Source organism: Eriocheir sinensis, chromosome 57 (assembly GCF_024679095.1).
Source record: "Eriocheir sinensis breed Jianghai 21 chromosome 57, ASM2467909v1, whole genome shotgun sequence".
Lineage (NCBI taxonomy): Eukaryota > Metazoa > Arthropoda > Malacostraca > Decapoda > Varunidae > Eriocheir > Eriocheir sinensis.
This window is the reverse complement of record NC_066565.1, coordinates 10,473,209-10,496,621: the sequence shown is the minus strand read 5'-3', so window position 1 is coordinate 10,496,621 and position 23,413 is coordinate 10,473,209. Positions and strand designations below refer to the sequence as shown.

General features: G+C 47.3%; 1 protein-coding gene and 1 long non-coding RNA gene across 38 annotated transcripts; one reads left to right on the top strand and one right to left on the bottom strand.

The window, feature by feature from the left end:
* Positions 1-788: 788 nt before the first annotated feature.
* Positions 789-9,984, bottom strand: LOC126984883 (uncharacterized). 37 transcript variants are annotated; one of them, XR_007738147.1, is made up of 7 exons: positions 8,896-9,690; positions 7,114-7,212; positions 5,530-5,628; positions 5,233-5,331; positions 4,938-5,133; positions 2,166-2,462; positions 798-878 (listed from the first exon to the last, which is right to left on the bottom strand). XR_007738147.1 is itself a non-coding variant. In XM_050839185.1 (5 exons), the coding sequence occupies exons 1-5, from the start codon at positions 9,942-9,944 to the stop codon at positions 5,973-5,975; spliced, it is 903 nt and encodes a 300-aa protein (XP_050695142.1). In that variant the 5' UTR covers positions 9,945-9,984; the 3' UTR covers positions 5,826-5,972. The 37 variants fall into 37 exon arrangements, 6 of the variants coding, with proteins under 6 accessions (XP_050695139.1, XP_050695138.1, XP_050695142.1 ...); XR_007738144.1 differs by lacking the exons at positions 798-878; positions 2,166-2,462; positions 4,938-5,133; positions 5,530-5,628 and adding exons at positions 1,809-2,165; positions 6,322-6,420; positions 6,817-6,915; positions 9,787-9,979 and having other exon boundaries at positions 8,896-9,588; XR_007738143.1 differs by lacking the exons at positions 798-878; positions 2,166-2,462; positions 5,233-5,331; positions 5,530-5,628 and adding exons at positions 1,809-2,165; positions 6,322-6,420; positions 6,817-6,915; positions 9,787-9,979 and having other exon boundaries at positions 5,035-5,133; positions 8,896-9,588.
* Positions 5,432-7,324, top strand: LOC126984886 (uncharacterized). Its single transcript, XR_007738174.1, has 2 exons — positions 5,432-5,517; positions 7,102-7,324. It is a non-coding gene; the product is annotated as an uncharacterized LOC126984886 (long non-coding RNA).
* Positions 9,985-23,413: the final 13,429 nt, after the last annotated feature.

Here is a 23,413-nt window from a genome sequence, read left to right as displayed (position 1 = left end):
TCTGTGATGCGCTAAGCACACACAGAGGTCTCTCTCCTGGAAGCAGTAATCATTCCACGGGAAATCGGAAAAGTACATCCTGAGGTCGTCCCATCGAGCTGAAGTAAAATGCCAGAAGCATCGCCTCTTCGGCGGGTCCAGAGGGTGCACAGGAGCGATAGGACAGGATACAGAAATAAGATTGTGATCGGAGGAGCCCAACGGAGAGAACATTTTGACAGAATAAGCAGAAGGGTTTGAGGTAAGGAAGAAGTCTAGAATGTTGGGTCTGTCTCCAAGACGGTCGGGAATACGTGTAAGGTGCTGGACCAACTGCTCTAGGTCGTTGAGGATAGCAAAGTTGTAGGCTTGTTCACCAGGCTGGTCAGTGAAAGAGGATGAAAGCCAAAGCTGGTGGTGATTGAAATCTCCTAGGATGGAGATTTCAGCGAAGGGAGAGTGGGTCAAGATGTGCTCCACTTTAGAGTTCAAATAGTCAGAGAATTTTACAGAGTTAGTAGAGTAGATTGATTGAGTCCGATTCATTGTATAAAAAAAAAAGAAAAAAAAAAGTAAATAAAAACATTTCTGTGAGCAGCATACCGCTCTGCAAATGTCTTCTTCGATAGTTTTCTAAGTACCGCAAAAAAGTACCGCAGGATTTTTTAGTGCGGTACTTTTTTGTGATGCGGTACTACCGCACTACCGCACTAAGTACCGCACTTGCCCACCTCTGATATCCAGCACACCAATACCACATGGGAAACATTCTACTATCCACCACGGAGGCAGAGAAAAACCTGGGAGTGTATGTTACCGGGCCACCAGTGAAGGGATATCCAGCACACCAATACCACATGGGAAACACTCCACTATCCACCACAGAGGCAGAGAAAGACCTGGGAGTGTATGTTACCAGGCTACCAGTGAAGGGATATCCAGCACACCAATACCACATAGGAAACACACCACTATCCACCACAGAGGCAGAGAAAGACCTAGGAGTGTATGTTACCAGGCTACCAGTGAAGGGATATCCAGCACACCAATACCACATAGGAAACACACCACTATCCACCACAGAGGCAGAGAAAGAGGTGGGAGTGTATGTGACCAGGCTACCAGTGAAGGGATATCCAGCACACCAATACCACATAGGAAACACTCCACTATCCACCACAGAGGCAGAGAAAGGCCTGGGAGTGCATGTTGCCAGGCTACCAGTGAAGGGATATCCAGCACACTAATACCACATGGGAAACACTCCACTATCCACCACAAAGGCAGAGAAAGACCTGGGAGTGTATGTTACCAGGCTACCAGTAAAGGGATATCCCGCACACCAATACCACATGGGAAACACTCCACTATCCACCACAGAGGCAGAGAAAGACCTGGGAGTATATGTTACCAGGCTACCAGTGAAGTGATATCCGGCACACCAATACCACATGGGAAACACTCCACTATCCACCACAAAGGCAGAGAAAGACCTGGAAGTGTATGTTACCAGGCTTCCAGTGAAGGGATATCCAGCACACCAATACCACAAGAGAAACACTCCACTATCCACCACAGAGGCAGAGAAAGACCTGGGAGTGTATGTTACCAGGCTACCAGTGAAGGGATATCCAGCACACCAATACCACATGGGAAACACTCCACTATCCACCACAGAGGCAGAAAGAGACCTGGAAGTGTATGTTACCGGGCCACCAGTGAAGGGATATCCAGCACACCAATACTACATGGGAAACACTCCACTATCCACCACAGAGGCAGAGAAAGACCTGGGAGTGTATGTTACCAGGCTACAAGTGAAAGGATATCCAACACACCAATACCACATGGGAAACACTCCACTATCCACCAAAGAGGCAAATAAAGACCTGGGAGTGTATGATACCAGGCTACCAGTGAAGGGATATCCAGCACACCAGTACCACATGGGAAACACTCCACTATCCACCAAAGAGGCAGAGAAAGAGCTGGGAGTGTATGTTACCAGGCTACCAGTGAAGGGATATCCAGCACACCAATACCACATGGGAAACACTCCACTATCCACCAAAGAGGCAGAGAAAGACCTGGGAGTGTATGATACCAGGCTACCAGTGAAGGGATATCCAGCACACCAATACCACATGGGAAACACTCCACTCTCCACCACAGAGGCAGAGAAAGACCTGGGAGTGTATGTTACCAGGCTACCAGTGAAGGGATATCCAGCACACCAATACCACATGGGAAACACTCCACTATCCACCACAAAGGCAGAGAAAGACCTGGAAGTGTATGTTACCAGGCTACCAGTGAAGGGATATCCAGCACACCAATACCACATGGGAAACACTCCACTATCCACCACAGAGGCAGAGAAAGACCTGGGAGTGTATGTTACCAGGCTACCAGTGAAGGGATATCCAGCATACCAATACCACATGGGAAACACTCCACTATCCACCACAGAGGCAGAGAAAGACCTGGGAGTGTATGTTACCAGGCTACCAGTGAAGGGATATCCAGCACACCAATACCACATGGAAAACACTCCACTATCCACCACAGAGGCAGAGAAAGCCCTGGGAGTGTATGTTACCAGGCTACCAGTGAAGGGATATCCAGCACACCAATACCACATGGGAAACACTCCACTATCCACCACAGAGGCAGAGAAAGACCTGGGAGTGTATGAAACCAGGCTACCAGTGAAGGGATATCCAGCACACCAATACCACATGGGAAACACTCCACTATCCACCACAGAGGCAGAGAAAGACCTGGGAGTGTATGTAACCAGGCTACCAGTGAAGGGATATCCAGCATACCAATACCACATGGGAAACACTCCACTATCCACCACAGAGGCAGATAAAGACCTGGGAGTATATGTTACCAGGCTACCAGTGAAGGGATATCCAACACACCAATACCACATGGGAAACACTCCACTATCCACCACAGAGGCAGAGAAAGACCTGGGAGTGTATGTAACCAGGCTACCAGTGAAGGGATATCCAGCATACCAATACCACATGGGAAACACTCCACTATCCACCACAGAGGCAGAGAAAGACCTGGGAGTGTATGTTACCAGGCTACCAGTGAAGGGATATCCAACACACCAATACCACATGGGAAACACTCCACTATCCACCACTAAGGCAGAGAAAGACCTGGGAGTGTATGTTACCAGGCTACCAGTGAAGGGATATCCAGCACACTAATACCACATGGGAAACACTCCACTATCCACCACAAAGGCAGAGAAAGACCTGGGAGTGTATGTTACCAGGCTACCAGTGAAGGGATATCCAGCACACCAATACCACATGCGAAACACTCCACTATCCACCACAGAGGCAGAGAAAGAGCTGGGAGTGTATGATACTAGGCTACCAGTGAAGGGATATCCAGCACACCAATACCACAAGAGAAACACTCCACTATCCACCACAGAGGCAGAGAAAGACCTGGGAGTGTATGTAACCAGGCTACCGGTGAAGGGATATCCAGCACACTAATACCACATGGGAAACACTCCACTATCCACCACAAAGGCAGAGAAAGACCTGGGAGTGTATGTTACCAGGCTACCAGTAAAGGGATATCCCGCACACCAATACCACATGGGAAACTCTCCACTATCCACCACAGAGGCAGAGAAAGACCTGGGAGTATATGTTACCAGGCTACCAGTGAAGTGATATCCAGCACACCAATACCACATGGGAAACACTCCACTATCCACCACAAAGGCAGAGAAAGACCTGGAAGTGTATGTTACCAGGCTTCCAGTGAAGGGATATCCAGCACACCAATACCACAAGAGAAACACTCCACTATCCACCACAGAGGCAGAGAAAGACCTGGGAGTGTATGATACCAGGCTACCAGTGAAGGGATATCCAACACACCAATACCACATGGGAAACACTCCACTATCCACCACAGAGGCAGAGAAAGACCTGGGAGTACATGTTACCGGGCCACCAGTGAAGGGATATCCAGCACACCAATACTACATGGGAAACACTCCACTATCCACCACAGAGGCAGAGAAAGACCTGGGAGTGTATGTTACCAGGCTACAAGTGGAGGGATATCGAACACACCAATACCACATGGGAAACACTCCACTATCCACCAAAGAGGCAAATAAAGACCTGGGAGTGTATGATACCAGGCTACCAGTGAAGGGATATCCAGCACACCAGTACCACATGGGAAACACTCCACTATCCACCAAAGAGGCAGAGAAAGAGCTGGGAGTGTATGTTACCAGGCTACCAGTGAAGGGATATCCAGCACACCAATACCACATGGGAAACACTCCACTATCCACCAAAGAGGCAGAGAAAGACCTGGGAGTGTATGTTACCAGGCTACCAGTGAAGGGATATCCAGCACACCAATACCACATGGGAAACACTCCACTATCCACCACAGACGCAGAGAAAGAGCTGGGAGTGTATGTTACCAGGCTACCAGTGAAGGGATATCCAGCACACCAATACCACATGGGAAACACTCCACTATCCACCACAAAGGCAGAGAAAGACCTGGAAGTGTATGTTACCAGGCTACCAGTGAAGGGATATCCAGCACACCAATACTACATGGGAAACACTCCACTATCCACCACAGAGGCAGAGAAAGACCTGGGAGTGTATGTTATCAGGCTACAAGTGTAGGGATATCCAGCACACCAATACCACATGGGAAACACTCCACTATCCACCAAAGAGGCAGAGAAAGACCTGGGAGTGTATGATACCAGGCTACCAGTGAAGGGATATCCAGCACACCAATACCACATGGGAAACACTCCACTATCCACCACAGAGGCAGAGAAAGAGCTGGGAGTGTATGTTACCAGGCTACCAGTGAAGGGATATCCAGCACACCAATACCACATGGGAAACACTCCACTATCCACCACAAAGGCAGAGAAAGACCTGGAAGTGTATGTTACCAGGCTACCAGTGAAGGGATATCCAGCACACCAATACCACATGGGAAACTCCACTATCCACCACAGAGGCAGAGAAAGACCTGGGAGTGTATGTTACCAGGCTACCAGTGAAGGGATATCCAGCACACCAATACCACATGGGAAACACTCCACTATCCACCACAGAGGCAGAGAAAGACCTGGGAGTGTATGTAACCAGGCTACCAGTGAAGGGATATCCAGCACACCAATACCACATGGGAAACACTCCACTATCCACCACAGAGGCAGAGAAAGACCTGGGAGTGTATGTTACCAGGCTACCAGTGAAGGGATATCCAGCACACCAATACCACATGGGAAACACTCCACTATCCACCACAGAGGCAGAGAAAGACCTGGGAGTGTATATAACCAGGCTACCAGTGAAGGGATATCCAGCACACCAATACCACATGGGAAACACTCCACTATCCACCAAAGAGGCAGAGAAAGACCTGGGAATGTATGTTACCAGGCTACCAGTGAAGGGATATCCAGCATACCAATACCACATGGGAAACACTCCACTATCCACCACAGAGGTAGAGAAAGACCTGGGAGTGTATGATACCAGGCTACCAGTGAAGGGATATCCAGCATACCAATACCACATGGGAAACACTCCACTATCCACCACAGAGGCAGAGAAAGACCTTGGAGTGTATGTTACCAGGCTACCAGTGAAGGGATATCCAGCATACCAATACCACATGGGAAACACTTCACTATCCACCAAAGAGGCAGAGAAAGAGCTGGGAGTGTATGATACCATGCTACCAGTGAAGGGATATCCAGCATACCAATACCACATGGGAAACACTCCACTATCCACCAAAGAGGCAGAGAAAGAGCTGGGAGTGTATGTTACCAGGCTACCAGTGAAGGGATATCCAGCACACCAATACCACATAGGAAACACTCCACTATCCACCAAAGAGGCAGAGAAAGAGCTGGGAGTGCATGTTACCAGGCTACCAGTGAAGGGATATCCAGCACACTAATACCACATGGGAAACACTCCACTATCCACCACAGAGGCAGAGAAAGACCTGGGAGTGTATGTTACCAGGCTACCAGTAAAGGGATATCCCGCACACCAATACCACATGGGAAACACTCCACTATACACCACAGAGGCAGAGAAAGACCTGGGAGTATATGTTACCAGGCTACCAGTGAAGTGATATCCGGCACACCAATACCACATGGGAAACACTCCACTATCCACCACAAAGGCAGAGAAAGACCTGGAAGTGTATGTTACCAGGCTTCCAGTGAAGGGATATCCAGCACACCAATACCACAAGAGAAACACTCCACTATCCACCACAGAGGCAGAGAAAGACCTGGGAGTGTATGTTACCAGGCTACCAGTGAAGGGATATCCAGCACACCAATATCACATGGGAAACACTCCACTATCCACCACAGAGGCAGAGAAAGACCTGGGAGTGTATGTTACCGGGCCACCAGTGAAGGGATATCCAGCACACCAATACTACATGGGAAACACTCCACTATCCACCACAGAGGCAGAGAAAGACCTGGGAGTGTATGTTACCAGGCTACAAGTGTAGGGATATCCAACACACCAATACCACATGGGAAACACTCCACTATCCACCAAAGAGGCAAATAAAGACCTGGGAGTGTATGATACCAGGCTACCAGTGAAGGGATATCCAGCACACCAGTACCACATGGGAAACACTCCACTATCCACCAAACAGGCAGAGAAAGAGCTGGGAGTGTATGTTACCAGGCTACCAGTGAAGGGATATCCAGCACACCAATACCACATGGGAAACACTCCACTATCCACCAAAGAGGCAGAGAAAGACCTGGGAGTGTATGATACCAGGCTACCAGTGAAGGGATATCCAGCACACCAATACCACATGGGAAACACTCCACTATCCACCACAGAGGCAGAGAAAGACCTGGGAGTGTATGTTACCAGGCTACCAGTGAAGGGATATCCAGCACACCAATACTACATGGGAAACACTCCACTATCCACCACAAAGGCAGAGAAAGACCTGGAAGTGTATGTTACCAGGCTACCAGTGAAGGGATATCCAGCACACCAATACCACATGGGAAACACTCCACTATCCACCATAGAGGCAGAGAAAGACCTGGGAGTGTATGTTACCAGGCTACCAGTGAAGGGATATCCAGCATACCAATACCACATGGGAAACACTCCACTATCCACCACAGAGGCAGAGAAAGACCTGGGAGTGTATGTTACCAGGCTACCAGTGAAGGGATATCCAGCACACCAATACCACATGGAAAACACTCCACTATCCACCACAGAGGCAGAGAAAGACCTGGGAGTGTATGTTACCAGGCTACCAGTGAAGGGATATCCAGCACACCAATACCACATGGGAAACACTCCACTATCTACCACAGAGGCAGAGAAAGACCTGGGAGTGTATGAAACCAGGCTACCAGTGAAGGGATATCCAGCACACCAATACCACATGGGAAACACTCCACTATCCACCACAGAGGCAGAGAAAGACCTCTGAGTGAAAGAAACCAGGCTACCAGTGAAGGGATATCCAGCATACCAATACCACATGGGAAACACTCCACTATCCACCACAGAGGCAGAGAAAGACCTGGGAGTGTATGTTACCAGGCTACCAGTGAAGGGATATCCAACACACCAATACCACATGGGAAACACTCCACTATCCACCACTAAGGCAGAGAAAGACCTGAGAGTGTATGTTACCAGGCTACCAGTGAAGGGATATCCAGGACACTAATACCACATGGGAAACACTCCACTATCCACCACAAAGGCAGAGAAAGACCTGGGAGTGTATGATACCAGGCTACCAGTGAAGGGATATCCAGCACACCAATACCACATGCGAAACACTCCACTATCCACCACAGAGGCAGAGAAAGAGCTGGGAGTGTATGATACTAGGCTACCAGTGAAGGGATATCCAGCACACCAATACCACAAGAGAAACACTCCACTATCCACCACAGAGGCAGAGAAAGACCTGGGAGTGTATGTTACCAGGCTACCGGTGAAGGGATATCCAGCACACTAATACCACATGGGAAACACTCCACTATCCACCACAAAGGCAGAGAAAGACCTGGGAGTGTATGTCACCAGGCTACCAGTAAAGGGATATCCCGCACACCAATACCACATGGGAAACTCTCCACTATCCACCACAGAGGCAGAGAAAGACCTGGGAGTATATGTTACCAGGCTACCAGTGAAGTGATATCCAGCACACCAATACCACATGGGAAACACTCCACTATCCACCACAAAGGCAGAGAAAGACCTGGAAGTGTATGTTACCAGGCTTCCAGTGAAGGGATATCCAGCACACCAATACCACAAGAGAAACACTCCACTATCCACCACAGAGGCAGAGAAAGACCTGGGAGTGTATGATACCAGGCTACCAGTGAAGGGATATCCAACACACCAATACCACATGGGAAACACTCCACTATCCACCACAGAGGCAGAGAAAGACCTGGGAGTACATGTTACCGGGCCACCAGTGAAGGGATATCCAGCACACCAATACTACATGGGAAACACTCCACTATCCACCACAGAGGCAGAGAAAGACCTGGGAGTGTATGTTACCAGGCTACAAGTGGAGGGATATCGAACACACCAATACCACATGGGAAACACTCCACTATCCACCAAAGAGGCAAATAAAGACCTGGGAGTGTATGATACCAGGCTACCAGTGAAGGGATACCCAGCACACCAGTACCACATGGGAAACACTCCACTATCCACCAAAGAGGCAGAGAAAGACCTGGGAGTGTATGTTACCAGGCTACCAGTGAAGGGATATCCAGCACACCAATACCACATGGGAAACACTCCACTATCCACCAAAGAGGCAGAGAAAGACCTGGGAGTGTATGTTACCAGGCTACCAGTGAAGGGATATGCAGCACACCAATACCACATGGGAAACACTCCACTATCCACCACAGAGGCAGAGAAAGAGCTGGGAGTGTATGTTACCAGGCTACCAGTGAAGGGATATCCAGCACACCAATACCACATGGGAAACACTCCACTATCCACCACAGAGGCAGAGAAAGACCTGGGAGTGTATGTTACCAGGCTACCAGTGAAGGGATATCCAGCACACCAATACCACATGGGAAACACTCCACTATCCACCACAGAGGCAGAGAAAGACCTGGGAGTGTATGTTACCAGGCTACCAGTGAAGGGATATCCAGCACACCAATACCACATGGGAAACACTCCACTATCCACCACAGAGGCAGAGAAAGACCTGGGAGTGTATGATACCAGGCTACCAGTGAAGGGATATCCAGCACACCAATACCACATGGGAAACACTCCACTATCCACCACAGAGGCAGAGAAAGACCTGGGAGTGTATGTTACCAGGCTACCAGTGAAGGGATATCCAGCATACCAATACCACATGGGAAATACTCCACTATCCACCACAGAGGCAGAGAAAGACCTGGGAGTGTATGTTACCAGGCTACCAGTGAAGGGATATCCAGCACACCAATACCACATGGGAAACACTCCACTATCCACCACAGAGGCAGAGAAAGACCTTGGAGTGTATGTTACCAGGCTACCAGTGAAGGGATATCCAGCATACCAATACCACATGGGAAACACTCCACTATCCACCAAAGAGGCAGAGAAAGAGCTGGGAGTGCATGATACCAGGCTACCAGTGAAGGGATATGCAGCACACCAATACCACATGGGAAACACTCCACTATCCACCAAAGAGGCAGAGAAAGACCTGGGAGTGTATGTTACCAGGCTACCAGTGAAGGGATATCCAGCACACCAATACCACCTGGGAAACACTCCACTATCCACCAAAGAGGCAGAGAAAGAGCTGGGAGTGTATGTTACCAGGCTACCAGTGAAGGGATATCCAGCACACCAATACCACATGGGAAACACTCCACTATCCACCAAAGAGGCAGAGAAAGAGCTGGGAGTGTATGTAACCAGGCTACCAGTGAAGGGATATCCAACACACCAATACCACATGGGAAACACTCCACTATCCACCACAGAGGCAGAGAAAGACCTGGGAGTGTATGTTACCAGGCTACCAGTGAAGGGATATCTAACACACCAATACCACATGGGAAACACTCCACTATCCACCAAAGAGGCAGAGAAAGACCTGGGAGTGTATGTTACCAGGCTACCAGTGAAGGGATATCCAACACACCAATACCAAATGGGAAACACTCCACTATCCACCACAGAGGCAGAGAAAGACCTGGGAGTGTATGTTACCAGGCTACCAGTGAAGGGATATCCAGCACACCAATACCACATGGGAAACACTCCACTATCCACCACAAAGGCAGAGAAAGACCTGGGAGTGTATGATACCAGGCTACCAGTGAAGGGATATCCAGCACACCAATACCACATGGGAAACACTCAACTATCCACCACAGAGGCAGAGAAAGAGCTGGGAGTGTATGATACCAGGCTACCAGTGAAGGGATATCCAGCACAGCAATACCACATGGGAAACACTCCACTATCCACCACAGAGGCAGAGAAAGACCTGGGAGTGTATGTAACCAGGCTACCAGTGAAGGGATATCCAGCACACAATAAGGCTCTTGGTTTCATCAGCTCTCCTCTTACTGACACCCTTCTACCTCTTAAATTCCGCCGCCATGTTGCTTCTCTTTCTATCTTCTTTCGATATTTTCATGCTGACTGCTCTTCTGAACTTGCTGACTGCATGCCTCCCCTCCTCCCGCGGCCACGCTGCACACGACTTTACTCATGCTCATCCCTATACTGTCCAAACCCCTTATGCAAGAGTTAACCAGCATCTCCATTCTTTCATCCCCTTCACTGGTAAATTCTGGAACAGTCTTCCTTCGTCTGTATTTATTCCTGCCTATGACTTGACCTCTTTCAAGAAGAGTGTATCAGGACACCTCTACACCCGAAATTGACCTCTCTTTTGGCTACTCTTTACTTTTGTGGGAGCGGCGAGTAGCGGGCTTTTTTTTTGTACTCTTTTTGTTACCCTTGAGCCGTATCCTTTGATGTAATACAAATGATAATGTTAATAATAAAAGAAATAATAAACATACGAAACAAATAAAAGAAGTTGCAAACATTATCGTACTTGTATTTGTAAAGACGTGTGCTCTGGGTAGGCGGTGGCCGAACTGGTAGCGTACTGGGCCCACGTTCACCGCGTGATGGACGACGAGGGTTCGAATCCCCACGCTACCACTCGGATTTTTCAGTCACCGCCGAGTGGCTTAAAACTACCCACATGCTGTCCTGAAGACCACCCATCAACCCGGACTCTAGAAGAAGCCGTCCAAGCGAATCAAGAACGAGTTCCGGGGGGCAGCATGAGCCAATGCAAGATGGCGCCACTATAAACACTCGCCTGCGCCAGAACGGGCTGGGCCGACCATCAGGCCCCACCTGGAAGAAGCCTTGGGCCGACCATCAGGCCCCACCGGGAAGATGCCTACCGGCGCAATTGGCAACAACGTAAAAAATAAAAAAAAGGCAAAAAAATAAAGAAATAAAAACGCGCCAAGCGGCGCCAGATGGATTTGGTGGATTCAAATCCAGTAACGGATCCTGCCCACCCCTACTGTACTGTACTCCCGGGCCCCAGCCACGCAGCCAGTCAGTTGTCGCCTCGTGGCCATCGTGGGCACCTGGCAGCCCGGGCAGGTCGCTGAGGTCAATACACTTCACAAATAGGCATATTATATATATATATATATATATATATATATATATATATATATATATATATATATATATATATATATATATATATATAATATATATATATATATATATATATATATAATGTGGTATGGAATGGCGCCCATCTTGTATATCAGCCCCCCCTGCCTGCTGAAGCTGGATCCGCCACTGCACACACACACACCTGTTCACCCTTATGATTTATTTATTTATTTATTTTTTTTACAGCTAAGGAGACAGTTGAAGGGCGTAAAGAAAAAAATATAAAAAAAGCCCGCTACTCACTGCTCCTGAATAGAGATCAAAGGAGTGTTCAAAAAGAGAGGTCAATTTCGGGAGGAGAGGTGTCCTGACACCCTCCTCTTGAAAGAGTTCAAGTCGTAGGCAGGAGGAAATACAGATGAAGGAAGATTGTTCCAGAGTTTACCAGCATGAGGCATGAAAGAGTGAAGATGCTGGTTGACTCTTGCATAAGGGGTTTGGACAGTATAGGGATGAGCATGAGTAGAAAGACGTGTGCAACGGGGGAGGCATGCAGTTAGCAAGTTCAGAAGAGCAGTCAGCATGAAAATATCAACAGAAGATAGAAAGGGAGGCAACATGGCGGTGGAATTTAAGAGGTAGAAGACTATCAGTATGAGGAGGAGAGTTGATGAGACGAAGAGCCTTTGACTCCACTCTGTCAAGGAGAGCTGTGTGAGTGGACCCCCCCCCCCCCCCCCCCCCCCACACACACACACACATGAGATGCATACTCCATACGAGGGCGGACAAGGCCCCTGTATATGGACAGCAACTGTACACTGTACAGGGGAGAAGAACTGGCGGAGACGGTACAGAACGCCCAGCCTAGATGAAGCTGATGAAGTTTCCAGTTGAGATTTTGAGTTAAGGATAGACCGAGGATGTTTAGTGTTGAAGAAGGTGATAGCTGAGTGTTGTCAAAGAATAGGGGATAGTTGTTTGGAAGATTGTGTCGAGTGGATAGGTGGAGAAACTGTGTTTTTGAGGCGTTGAAGGGCACCAGGTTCCTCTTGCCCCAATCGGAAATAATAGTAAGGTCTGAGGCTAAGCGTTCTGTTGCCTCCAGCCTTGAATCGTTAAGTTCCTGTGGAGTGGGTCTCCTATTAAAAAAAATTGAGTAATGCAGAGTGGAGTCATCGGCGTAAGAATGGATAGGACAGTTCGTTTTGGAAAAGAGATCATCAATGAACAACAGAAAGAGAGTGGGAGATAGGACAGAACCCTGTGGGACACCACTGTTAATAGATTTAGGGGAAGAACAGTGACCGTCCACCACAGCAGAAATAGAACGGTCAGAAAGGAAACTGGAGATGAAGGTACAGAGAGAAGGATAGAAACCGTAGGAGGGTAGTTTGGAAAGCAAAGATTTGTGCCAGACCCTATCAAAAGCTTTTGATATGTCCAGCGCAATAGCAAAGGTTTCACCGAAACGACTAAGAGAGGATGACCAAGAGTCAGTTAGGAAGGCAAGGAGATCACCAGTAGAACGCCCCTTGCGGAACCCATACTGGCGATCAGATAGAAGGTTAGAAGTGGAAAGGTGCTTTTGAATCTTCCGGTTAAGGATTGATTCAAAAGCTTTAGATAGACAAGAAAGTAAAGCTATAGGACGGTAGTTTGAGGGATTGGAACGGTCACCCTTCTTAGGCACAGGCTATACAAAGACATGCTTCCAGTAGGAAGGAAAGGTAGATGTTGATAGCCAGAGACGAAAGAGTTTGACCAGGCAGGGTGTCAGCACGGAAGCACAGTTTTTTTAAAAAGTTAACATCCCCCTCAAGGTTGAATAACGTTGCCACCGCTTTGTACCGACGAGAAAACCTGTGAGCGTTCATAGGACCGACAGGAACACGGCCCGGGAGACAAGCCCTTAAAGCGGCTTTACACCTGGCAATTCCTGGCCGGCAATACATCCGCGACGATCTGGCCGGCAATACGTCCGCGACGATCTGGCCGGCAATACGTCCGCGACGATCTGGCCGGCAATACGTCCGCGACGATCTGGCCGGCAATACGTCCGCGACGATCTGGCCGGCAATACGTCCGCGACGATCTGGCCGGCAATACGTCCGCGACGATCTGGCCGGCAATACGTCCGCGACGATCTGGCCGGCAATACGTCCGCGACGATCTGGCCGGCAATACGTCCGCGACGATCTGGCCGGCAATACGTCCGCGACGATCTGGCCGGCAATACGTCCGCGACGATTTGGCCGGCAATACGTCCGCGACGATCTGGCCGGCAATACGTCCGCGACGATCTGGCCGGCAATACGTCCGCGACGATCTGGCGGCTAGACCAGCTGGGTGCTCTCGGATGCAAGTACGTTCACACGTGGGAGGAGCCGCTGGAAGCATCAAGACGTAAACTGCTAGTAAATGCAAGGGCATGAATTCATCCCAGACACCCCAAAAGGTTACTACCATATATTAAAACCACAATGAGTTTGCTCCATTAGCCTAATATTGTAGAAATACGTAAACGAGTTTTACCGAGTATTGATTTTTTTTTTTACGTCTTAGCCTATTGCGCCGGTAGGCTTCTTCCCGGTGGATCCTGGATTCCTGATGGTTGGTCCAAGGCTTCTTCCCGGTGGGGCCTGATGGTCGGCCCAGCCCGTTTTGGCGCAGGCGAGTGTTTATAGTGGTGCCATCTTGCGTTGGCTCATGCTGCTCTCCCGGAGCTCATCTTTAATCCAAGAATCTAGAGTCCGGGTTGATAGGTGGTCTTCTGGACAGCATGTGGGTAGTTTTGAGCCACTCGGCGGCGGCTGAAAAATCCCAGCTTGGTGGCACCGGTCAGGGATTGAACTCGCGTCCTCCTGAACGCGGGGCCGTCTCGCTATCCGCTCAGCCACCGCTTCCCTGATCGATTGTTCATTGTTGCATTTAACAACAAAGAAGAAGGGAGGAACATGCCATCGCAATCCCCAGGCATTACATAGTGGGATTATATAATACACGAAAATAATCGTTCCTGACCTTCGATATCTCGCAAAGAGATAAACATTTCTCGGATGTTGCTGCCACTCTCTCAAAAGTTGTTTTGCGTAGATTCAGCTTCTCATACAGCTTATCTTGTGGGTCCCACAGCCACAAGTATCTATGCTGCCTAACTTCTAGTAAGGCTACCTCGGCCTCCTGGCTCCAAATCTTGTTGTCTGTATCTGTCATTTCTTGTTTTATTGGCGCCGACATGTTGTACTCAGCCGCCAGTCGGCAATACAAGACGGACGCGCTCAGACTTGCCGCGAGAAGGGCTCCCAGACCCAGACCCAGACCAAAAATGCAGCCGCGCCTGTATTGCCGACTAGGAATTACCAGGTGTAAAGCCGCCTTAATATTGTGGGTCGGCAGAACGCAACAGATAACTAGTCTCGAGGGTGTGAAACCCTTCGCAGTGGTGCCTTTCTCCCATGTATGAGTATTATCTATGAATTTATGTATATTTTGTGCCCGTTGCCCGAGGTGTTTACTCTGTGTCGTCCGCGGCTGATGGGCGCTAAGGTTCCTCGCGTACCCACCTCAATACTGACTCGTCAGTCTAGAATTCATTCTTTGATCGGAAAGCAAACAAATAAACGTACATTATCATATCTATAGACATTTCCTTGTATCCTTTGGTGTTATCCTTGACGTGAGTAGTCCAGACAGCCGTGGTGATTGCTGACTCGTCGTCTCCACACCTCCGCCCGTACACGCTAACTCTTCTAGAGTCCCCGGAAACCCTCTCCTGAGTCCCCCATTTCGCATTACTTAAATTTTAAGGTTACCTGCGAGCTAGGGGTGACCCTGTTCGTCCTTAGATCGCCGGGTGGTGGCAGCACTACCCTCAGGGTGAGTTTCTGGCCTCAGGTTTTTCATTTCCCCCTATTTCCCCGTCTCCTTTGATTTTCCCGCATCACTTGGCGCGCCAGTTTTCAGGGAACTACAATAGGAAGGAAGAAAATAGAGAGAAGATGGAAAATGGGGAAGATAAAGAAGGTGAAGAAGGTGGAGATAAGATAACAGATGAAGAAATGCTGAGGAATGAGAAAAAAGAAAGAAAAAGATGGAAATAAAGATGAAGAGGGAGAGAAGATAAAAAATAAACTCCTTTACGACCCTCCTACGTTTTCCTTTCTTCCTTCCTTCCTTCCTCTCTTTACTACATTTTTCCTTCCTTCCTACTTCCTTTCTTCCCCTCTTTCCTAGTTTTCCTTCCTTTATTCCTCTCTTTCGTACACTTTCCCTTCTCTCTCTCTCTCTCCTGCTTCCTTCCTTTCAAAATTTCTACCCTTTCACTTTCTTCCTTTCTCTCTCCTACATCCTTCCTTCCTTACTCTCTCTCCTTACTCTCTCTCGATGCCCAGCCACCTTCCGAAGAAGACACGTCACAGGGGACCGGTAGAGCTGACGCTGAATGCTTCACCCCCGTGAGAGGAGGAGCCAGACCCGCCCCTAGAGCCATTTATCCTACTCATTGCTACAACAGATTTGCCATACTGGAGGAGGAGGACGAGGAACAGAGCACCTTCTTGGTCGGTGACTCTATGATTCGCCGTCAGGTGGTCGAATTCTGTGGCAGAGTCCCCCGTCGTAGGCGTAACTATTGTTATCCTGGAGCTGGTGTTGACGACATCACAGCTGCCCTGGACGAGGTCTCCGCTGAGGCCTCTAATGACTCACTCTTTGTTCTCCACACAGGTACAAACGACATCACCACGATCCGGTCTGAAGAACTGCTGGACAAGTACCGTAGGCTCATCCAGCAGTATAAGTCTAAATCCCCAAATATTTTGATTTCAGGAGTTCTACCACGGACGTGGGATGAGGGCGACTTCTACAGTAAGGCCTTCAGCCTCAACAACCGCCTACAGACTCTCTGCGGAGAGCTTGACGTCGGGTTCTTTAACGCCTGGAACCATTTCTACGGCCAGAGTAAACTTTTCCAAAGGGGCGTCATACACCTGTCCCCCATCGGGGCAGCCAGATTCGGAAGGCTCCTCAACGACGCCGTACGTAACGCCCGAACAACAAAAAACGACTCTCAGCCACGTCCATCCATTCCGCCCGTGTAAATAGACACCATACACCGCAACAAACTCGAAACATTGAACCTTCCAGTACCACCACCTCTATTACCAAGCCTCAAGATAACCTAAGAGTCCTTTGTTTCAATGCGGGTAGCCTAAGTAACAAGTTTGATGAACTGCGATGTCTTGCTCTGACAGAAAACTTTGACGTAATTGCTATAACCGAAACATTTATCGACACCACAAATATTGATTTAAGTTCCGAATACAACATAGATGGCTACAGACTCTTCAACAAGGATCGTGTAAACCGTAGAGGTGGTGGCGTTGCCCTTTTTGTCAAAAGCTATTTGCAACCCACTGACAAAACACCAAGAAACAGTAACGTTGAACATTTGTGCGTGCGAGTAAACACTGCAAAAGTCAATTTAAATATATCTGTCACTTACAGGCCTCCGGGGCAATCACTCGACGCCGATCTTGAAATGTACAGCTTCTTAAGGCAGTCACTTAATAACAGCGACTCACTGATATTAGGAGACTTTAACCTCCCCCATATCGACTGGGCGACACTATCAGGTAAAGAGGGTGAGTCCCAAAGAATGATCGAAATTTTAGAGGAAAATTATCTAAGCCAAATGGTTTCTGAACCAACTCGACAAAATAACATACTTGACCTTGTTATAACGACCCAAGATAACCTAGTCAGTAATGTCACGGTAGGAGAACACCTCGGTTCCTGCGATCATAAACTAGTGCGCGTTGACATTAGAGCTCAATCATCGGTGACTGAAAATAAAGTAAAGGTGCCCAATTTCAAAAGAGCCAACTTCGTAGAAATCCGACGAAAATTTATAGATATGCAACTATCAGATGACGGCAATGTAGAGGACGCCTGGCTAAGCTTTAAAAATAACTTACTCACTCAGCAGGACACATTTGTCCCCTTGTGCGAGAAGCGAATTAACACTAATGAAAGCCCACCTTGGTTTAATAGCGAAATTAAACACTCAGTCAAGGAGAGAAAATTGTTTTACAGGTTAAAGACAGAACAAAGCACGCCCAAAAACATTAGACTCTACAATGATGCCAGGCGACGAGTCAACAGATTAGTGCGTCAGGCAAAGCGTAGATATGAAGAAAATATTGCAGCCAACTGTAAAAAATAATCCGAAATCCTTCTTCAGCTACATATACAACAGAAAGGCGATCAGAAGTGGAACTGGACCCTTAACAAACAGCGACGGTGCACTAGTGACTGACAGCCAACACGTTGCAAACCTATTAAACAATTACTTTTCCTCGGTGTTTAATAATAACAGTCCTCCCACCACTACCACCAACACCAGTACTAATGCAAATCCCGAGCATGCTTTGCCTAACTTTGAAATAAAACCAGATGAAGTCCTTAAAGCCCTCAAATCACTTAAAACAAATAAAAGTCCTGGACCTGACAAAGTATATCCAACTCTGTTGAAAGAAACAAAGAGCGAAATACTCTCCTCCCTCACAACCGTATTCAATATGTCCTTGCGACAAGGCATCGTCCCTTCAGATTGGAAAAAGGCTAACGTGACACCGATTTTTAAGAAAGGAGACAAAAAAGTACCAGGTAATTACAGGCCCATTAACTTCGGTTGTAGGTAAGCTACTTGAGTGCATAATTAGAGACAAAATTATGAGTTTCCTTGAAAGCCACTCATTAATTGGGGACTCACAACATGGCTTCCGAAACAAAAGATCCTGCCTATCAAACCTATTAACCTTTTATAACGACCTCTTCACTGTTTATGACGTAACCAAATCACTGGACGTAGTCTATCTTGATTTCCAGAAAGCGTTTGATAAAGTCCTGCATCATAAATTACTTTACAAATTAAAGCAAATAGGCATTGACGGTCAAGTAAACCAATGGATCGCGAATTGGTTGAGCAACAGACAACAAAGAGTTGTGATTGACGGATTTAACTCAGAGTGGGCGCCGGTCACTAGTGACGTCCCTCAGGGCTCGGTTCTTGGCCCAGTGCTCTTCATTATTTACATCAACGACGTGGATGTTGGACTCAATAACCGCATTAGTAAACTTGCAGACGACACAAAGATTGGTGACTCGGTTCTCACTTACGAAGACAGGCAAAGCCTCCAAGAGGATTTGCACAAAATTTCAGCTTGGTCAGATAGATGGGAGATGCCCTTTAACGTAGACAAGTGCCAGGTGCTTCAAGTTGGAATGAGGAATAAGAAGTTCGATTACGAAATGCGCGGCGTTAAACTCAAAAGCGTTCAATGCGTCAAGGACTTGGGGGTCAAAATCGCGTCAAACCTCAAATTCTCACAACAATGCATCGATGCAGCAAATAAAGCGAACAGAATGTTGGGCTTTATTAAAAGAAACTTTTTATTCAAGAATAAAGATGTAATACTCCCGCTCTACAATAGTTTAGTCAGACCCCACTTAGAATATGCGGTACAGTTTTGGTCTCCCCACCATGCAAAGGATATTGCTAAATTAGGTGTTCAGCGTCGGGCAACGAAAATTATCCCTTCCTTGCGCAACAAATCCTACGAAGAAAGGCTTTCTACCCTTAACATGTTCTCTCTTAAGAAACGGCGCCTCCGAGGAAAACTGATCGAATGTTTTAAAATACTTAATGGTTTCACGAATGTAGACAGATCAACATTGTTTATGATCGATGACACTTTGCGCACGAGGAACAATGGCGTAAAACTCAGATGTAGACAAGTAAATTCAGACTGCACCAAATTAGTCTTCACTAACGTTGTAGTGCGAGAATGGAATAAGCTCCCACCATCAGTGGTCCAGTGTAACACGATTGACTCCTTCAAAAATAAGCTCGACCGTCACTTCCTTCAACTTAATATCAACTAGAGTAGAAATGCAACGTTTTGGAGCCTTCTGATTAATGTAAAATCACTTAGGTATAAGGACAGACCACCAAGTCTGGACCACTCTCTCTCTCTCTCTCTCTCTCTCTCTCTCTCTCTCTCTCTCCTTCCTTCCAACCAAAATTCTCTTCCCTTCCCTTCCTTCCTACCGGGTTAAAGACTGGTGCATCTTCGGGTGGATGGACATGCAAGTGTCTTGATACACTCTTCTTGAAAGAGGTCAAGTCATAGGCAGGAGGAAATAGAGGCGAAGGAAGGCTGGTCCAGAGTTTGCCAGTGAAGGGGTTGAAAGAATGAAGATGCTGGTTAATTCTTGCATAATGGATTTGGACAGTATAGGGATGAGCTTGAGTAGAAAGTCGTGTGCAGCGGGGCCGCGGGAGGGGGGAGAGGCATGCAGTTAGTAAGTTCAGAAGAGCAGTCAGCATGAAAATATCAATAGAAGATAGAAAGAGATGCAACATGGCGGCGGAATTTAAAGAGGTAGAAGACTGCCAGTAAGAGGAGGGGAGCTGATGAGACGAAGAGCCTTTGATTATGTGTTGCCTTCAACTCTGTCTTTAATATTTTACTAGAAGTGCGCTTCCTAGTTGTTAGGGTGACGCAACATAAATGTTAAATTATGAGGTTTATTCACATTAATATATTGTTACGCCAACCCCCACCACACACCATCCACGGGCAGGCAGGCGGCGTGATCCCCAGAACAACCACACGGGCACCAGTCACTGAGTTCCCACCATTTTGTCCTGCTTTCCGTTTCCATCACAGCTCCCGTTTCCATTATTTTATTATTTGATTTATTTATTGGAGTTACTGGATAATTCTTCATGTCCGATTCTTTTTCTTTTTTAGGTTGCTAATAAATATTTTTATTGTTATTAGACTATGATCGAGTACATCCATAATAACTATACATGCTATTTTTTTTTCGAAAAAATAAATATTCACTTCATTCAGAGAGAGAGAGAGAGAGAGAGAGAGAGAGAGAGAGAGAGAGAGAGAGAGAGAGAGAGAGAGAGAGATTTACATAGAAAATTAGACCACACAGACCCCATGGTACAGACTAGGTGGTCTGTCCTTAAACCTAAGTGATTTTACATTAATCAGAAGGCTCCTAAACGTTGCATTTCTACTCTAGTTGATATTAAGTTGAAGGAAGAGAGAGTTTTCTTTACAGGAAATTTGTTTGGGAATTTCATCAGAATTCATTAAGAAAAAAAAAACTCCTTTGGGTACCGGTACCGGTACTAACGGTACTTTGAGTTTTCGGTACCGGTTCTACCGGTACTCAAATTAACGGTACTTGCCCATCCCTACTGCCGACTCAGCCCTTCTCCTGCCCGGCGGCCGGTGGCCCCGGGCTCCCCTCTGTCTCTCTTGTCCCAACAAGCAGAGTTGCACCAAGCTGAGCTAACATTGCATCATGCTACGATTTCATCACATTACACATGCAATCACACACATACAGCACATTCGTAACAATATAATGGTAGCGAGCTTATTGAAACTAACAATATTATTTACAATTCATCACTGTAGGTAATGGTAGCGAGCACACTGATATTAATTAATAATGCTATTGACATCTCATTCTGTGGGTAATGGTAGCGAGCTTTTACCGAGTTACTTACACTACTAATTACAACTCATCATTCCAATCAACTTAAAGGGCTCACTCATCTCTTAGACTATTACAATTACATGAAGATGTGATACGCTGGCCATAGCCTAAACACTTAACCGTTGTTAAATAACAACTACCCAAATTAGGGTTCAATGATACATGATTATTACATGGAAGCACGGTAGTCATGGGGGTTCAGGACACCAAGGAGGTGGTCATGAGTCCCCACAAACATTGAATTAAACAAATTACACTAACCAGAAAAAAGTATTCCTTTCTATTACTGAATTAATCATGGGATGAGACATTCGTGCTCCTAAAGTACCAGAGGATGGGCATGGAAGCCCAACAAAGGGGTAACTTTACATTCTAACACAACAAGGGGGTAACCACTCAGTCAGTATAGGGAACCTGTTGGGAGGAGAGACGAGGCTTGACTGAATATGCAGCTCTCGCGCTTTCCCCCAACTCGACTCTTCCTCCTCCCCTGGCGTGGCTGCCGGCTAACTAGCACCGAACGGTGGTGGTTGTTACAGATACTTGGCCTGTTCCGCTAACTCAGGAGTTCAGAGACAGCTGTTCCTCTCTTCCACGCGACTTAGGTGAAAAATTCCTCCTCGTTGTTCCCCGTAAAAGGAAACCTAACTGAACCATCCTCGGCACCTTCACTATGAGTCAGACCCACGCGATGCTGACCCGTCACTGGTTTGTCTGTCTGTCGGAATGTCTGCCCGGCCGCACCATCACCTAACTCACAAGCATTCATCGGTTATTACAGGTTATCGATTTTTCCTGGTTTTCCCCGCATTACAATCAGACTTCCCTCTGTCCAAAAGAGCCGTGTGAGTGGAGCCCCCCACACGTGAGATGCATACTCCATGCTATTTTTGTATAAAATTACTTCCCGTTAAATTGCGTCAGTAGGGAGAAATCACGCATCATTTGCGGTCAATTGAACTTTGGGTAACAGTAATGTAATTCTAATTTCCGACGGTAAATCACAGAAGAAAGTTTGATAGCAGTTGGTGTGTTGGCTGACGTGGCAGACAAGTGACGCCACGCGTTGAAGCTTCAAACCTTCACCGTAACTCACGTCACGTCACGTACACAAGAGGCAATCAAGGCACCGACTCGTCGCCACCTGCTCCCAGAGGTAATCTACCGTCTCGCCTTTCCACAACCTTCATGGCTAACTTTTTTTATTGTACATATGTAAATAAGTACAATGCTCAATGTGGCCTAAACATATATTGTCCATGGCCTACAAGAGGCAGGGAACTCAACCAGACGGCTTCTATCTCCATTACACTTCACCCACTCCAAAATCACTCCAGCTAAGTGCACTGTACTGATTTCCCGTGTGGGTTTTTAGGTGATTAACACATCGCTTAAATCCCTGTATGTATAGCGGATCCATTATGTAGAGAGTTGATCTTTGTAACGCTCCACGTCGGCTCAACACAGACAGGAGAGTTGTGCCGTTATTTGGTGGTAGTTGGGCTCAGGGAGTGCTTGGCCAACTTTGAAGTGTGTCATCATTGCGTATCCAAGCAATTCATTCTGTAAAACCCCATTTAGTTTTTCACATGTGCCTTTCGTGCTAATCTTGCATCCAACACTTTTTCCAACCTCAAGGTTGCTTTCACGTGTCTCCCTAAAACTACTCCAACCCATGTCGCCTCTAAGGGCCTCTACTGCTGCAAGCCTTGGTGCATTCAGTGCCATTCTCACTACCTTATTCTGACCTACTTCCAGTTTTTCCATCCCACTTTGCATCCACGCAATCATACCCATTCCATACATATTGCTCTTCTGTCTTGTTTACAGGACTTGTTTACACTCAACACATGAAGGACACGCACTGCTTTACTTTTTTCTTTCATGGACCAAGGCAGTCGACACCCTATGGTGATGACATGGAGAGAGAGAGAGAGAGATTTGTTTACACTCACAACGGCCTCGTGTATTCGCTGAGTCTGCTAACACATGAAGGACACGGTGCGCTGTACTTCTTTTCCCTTTCTTCCAGGGACCAAGGCAGACGGCAAAACATGACGATGATGTGCTCTGTGCCA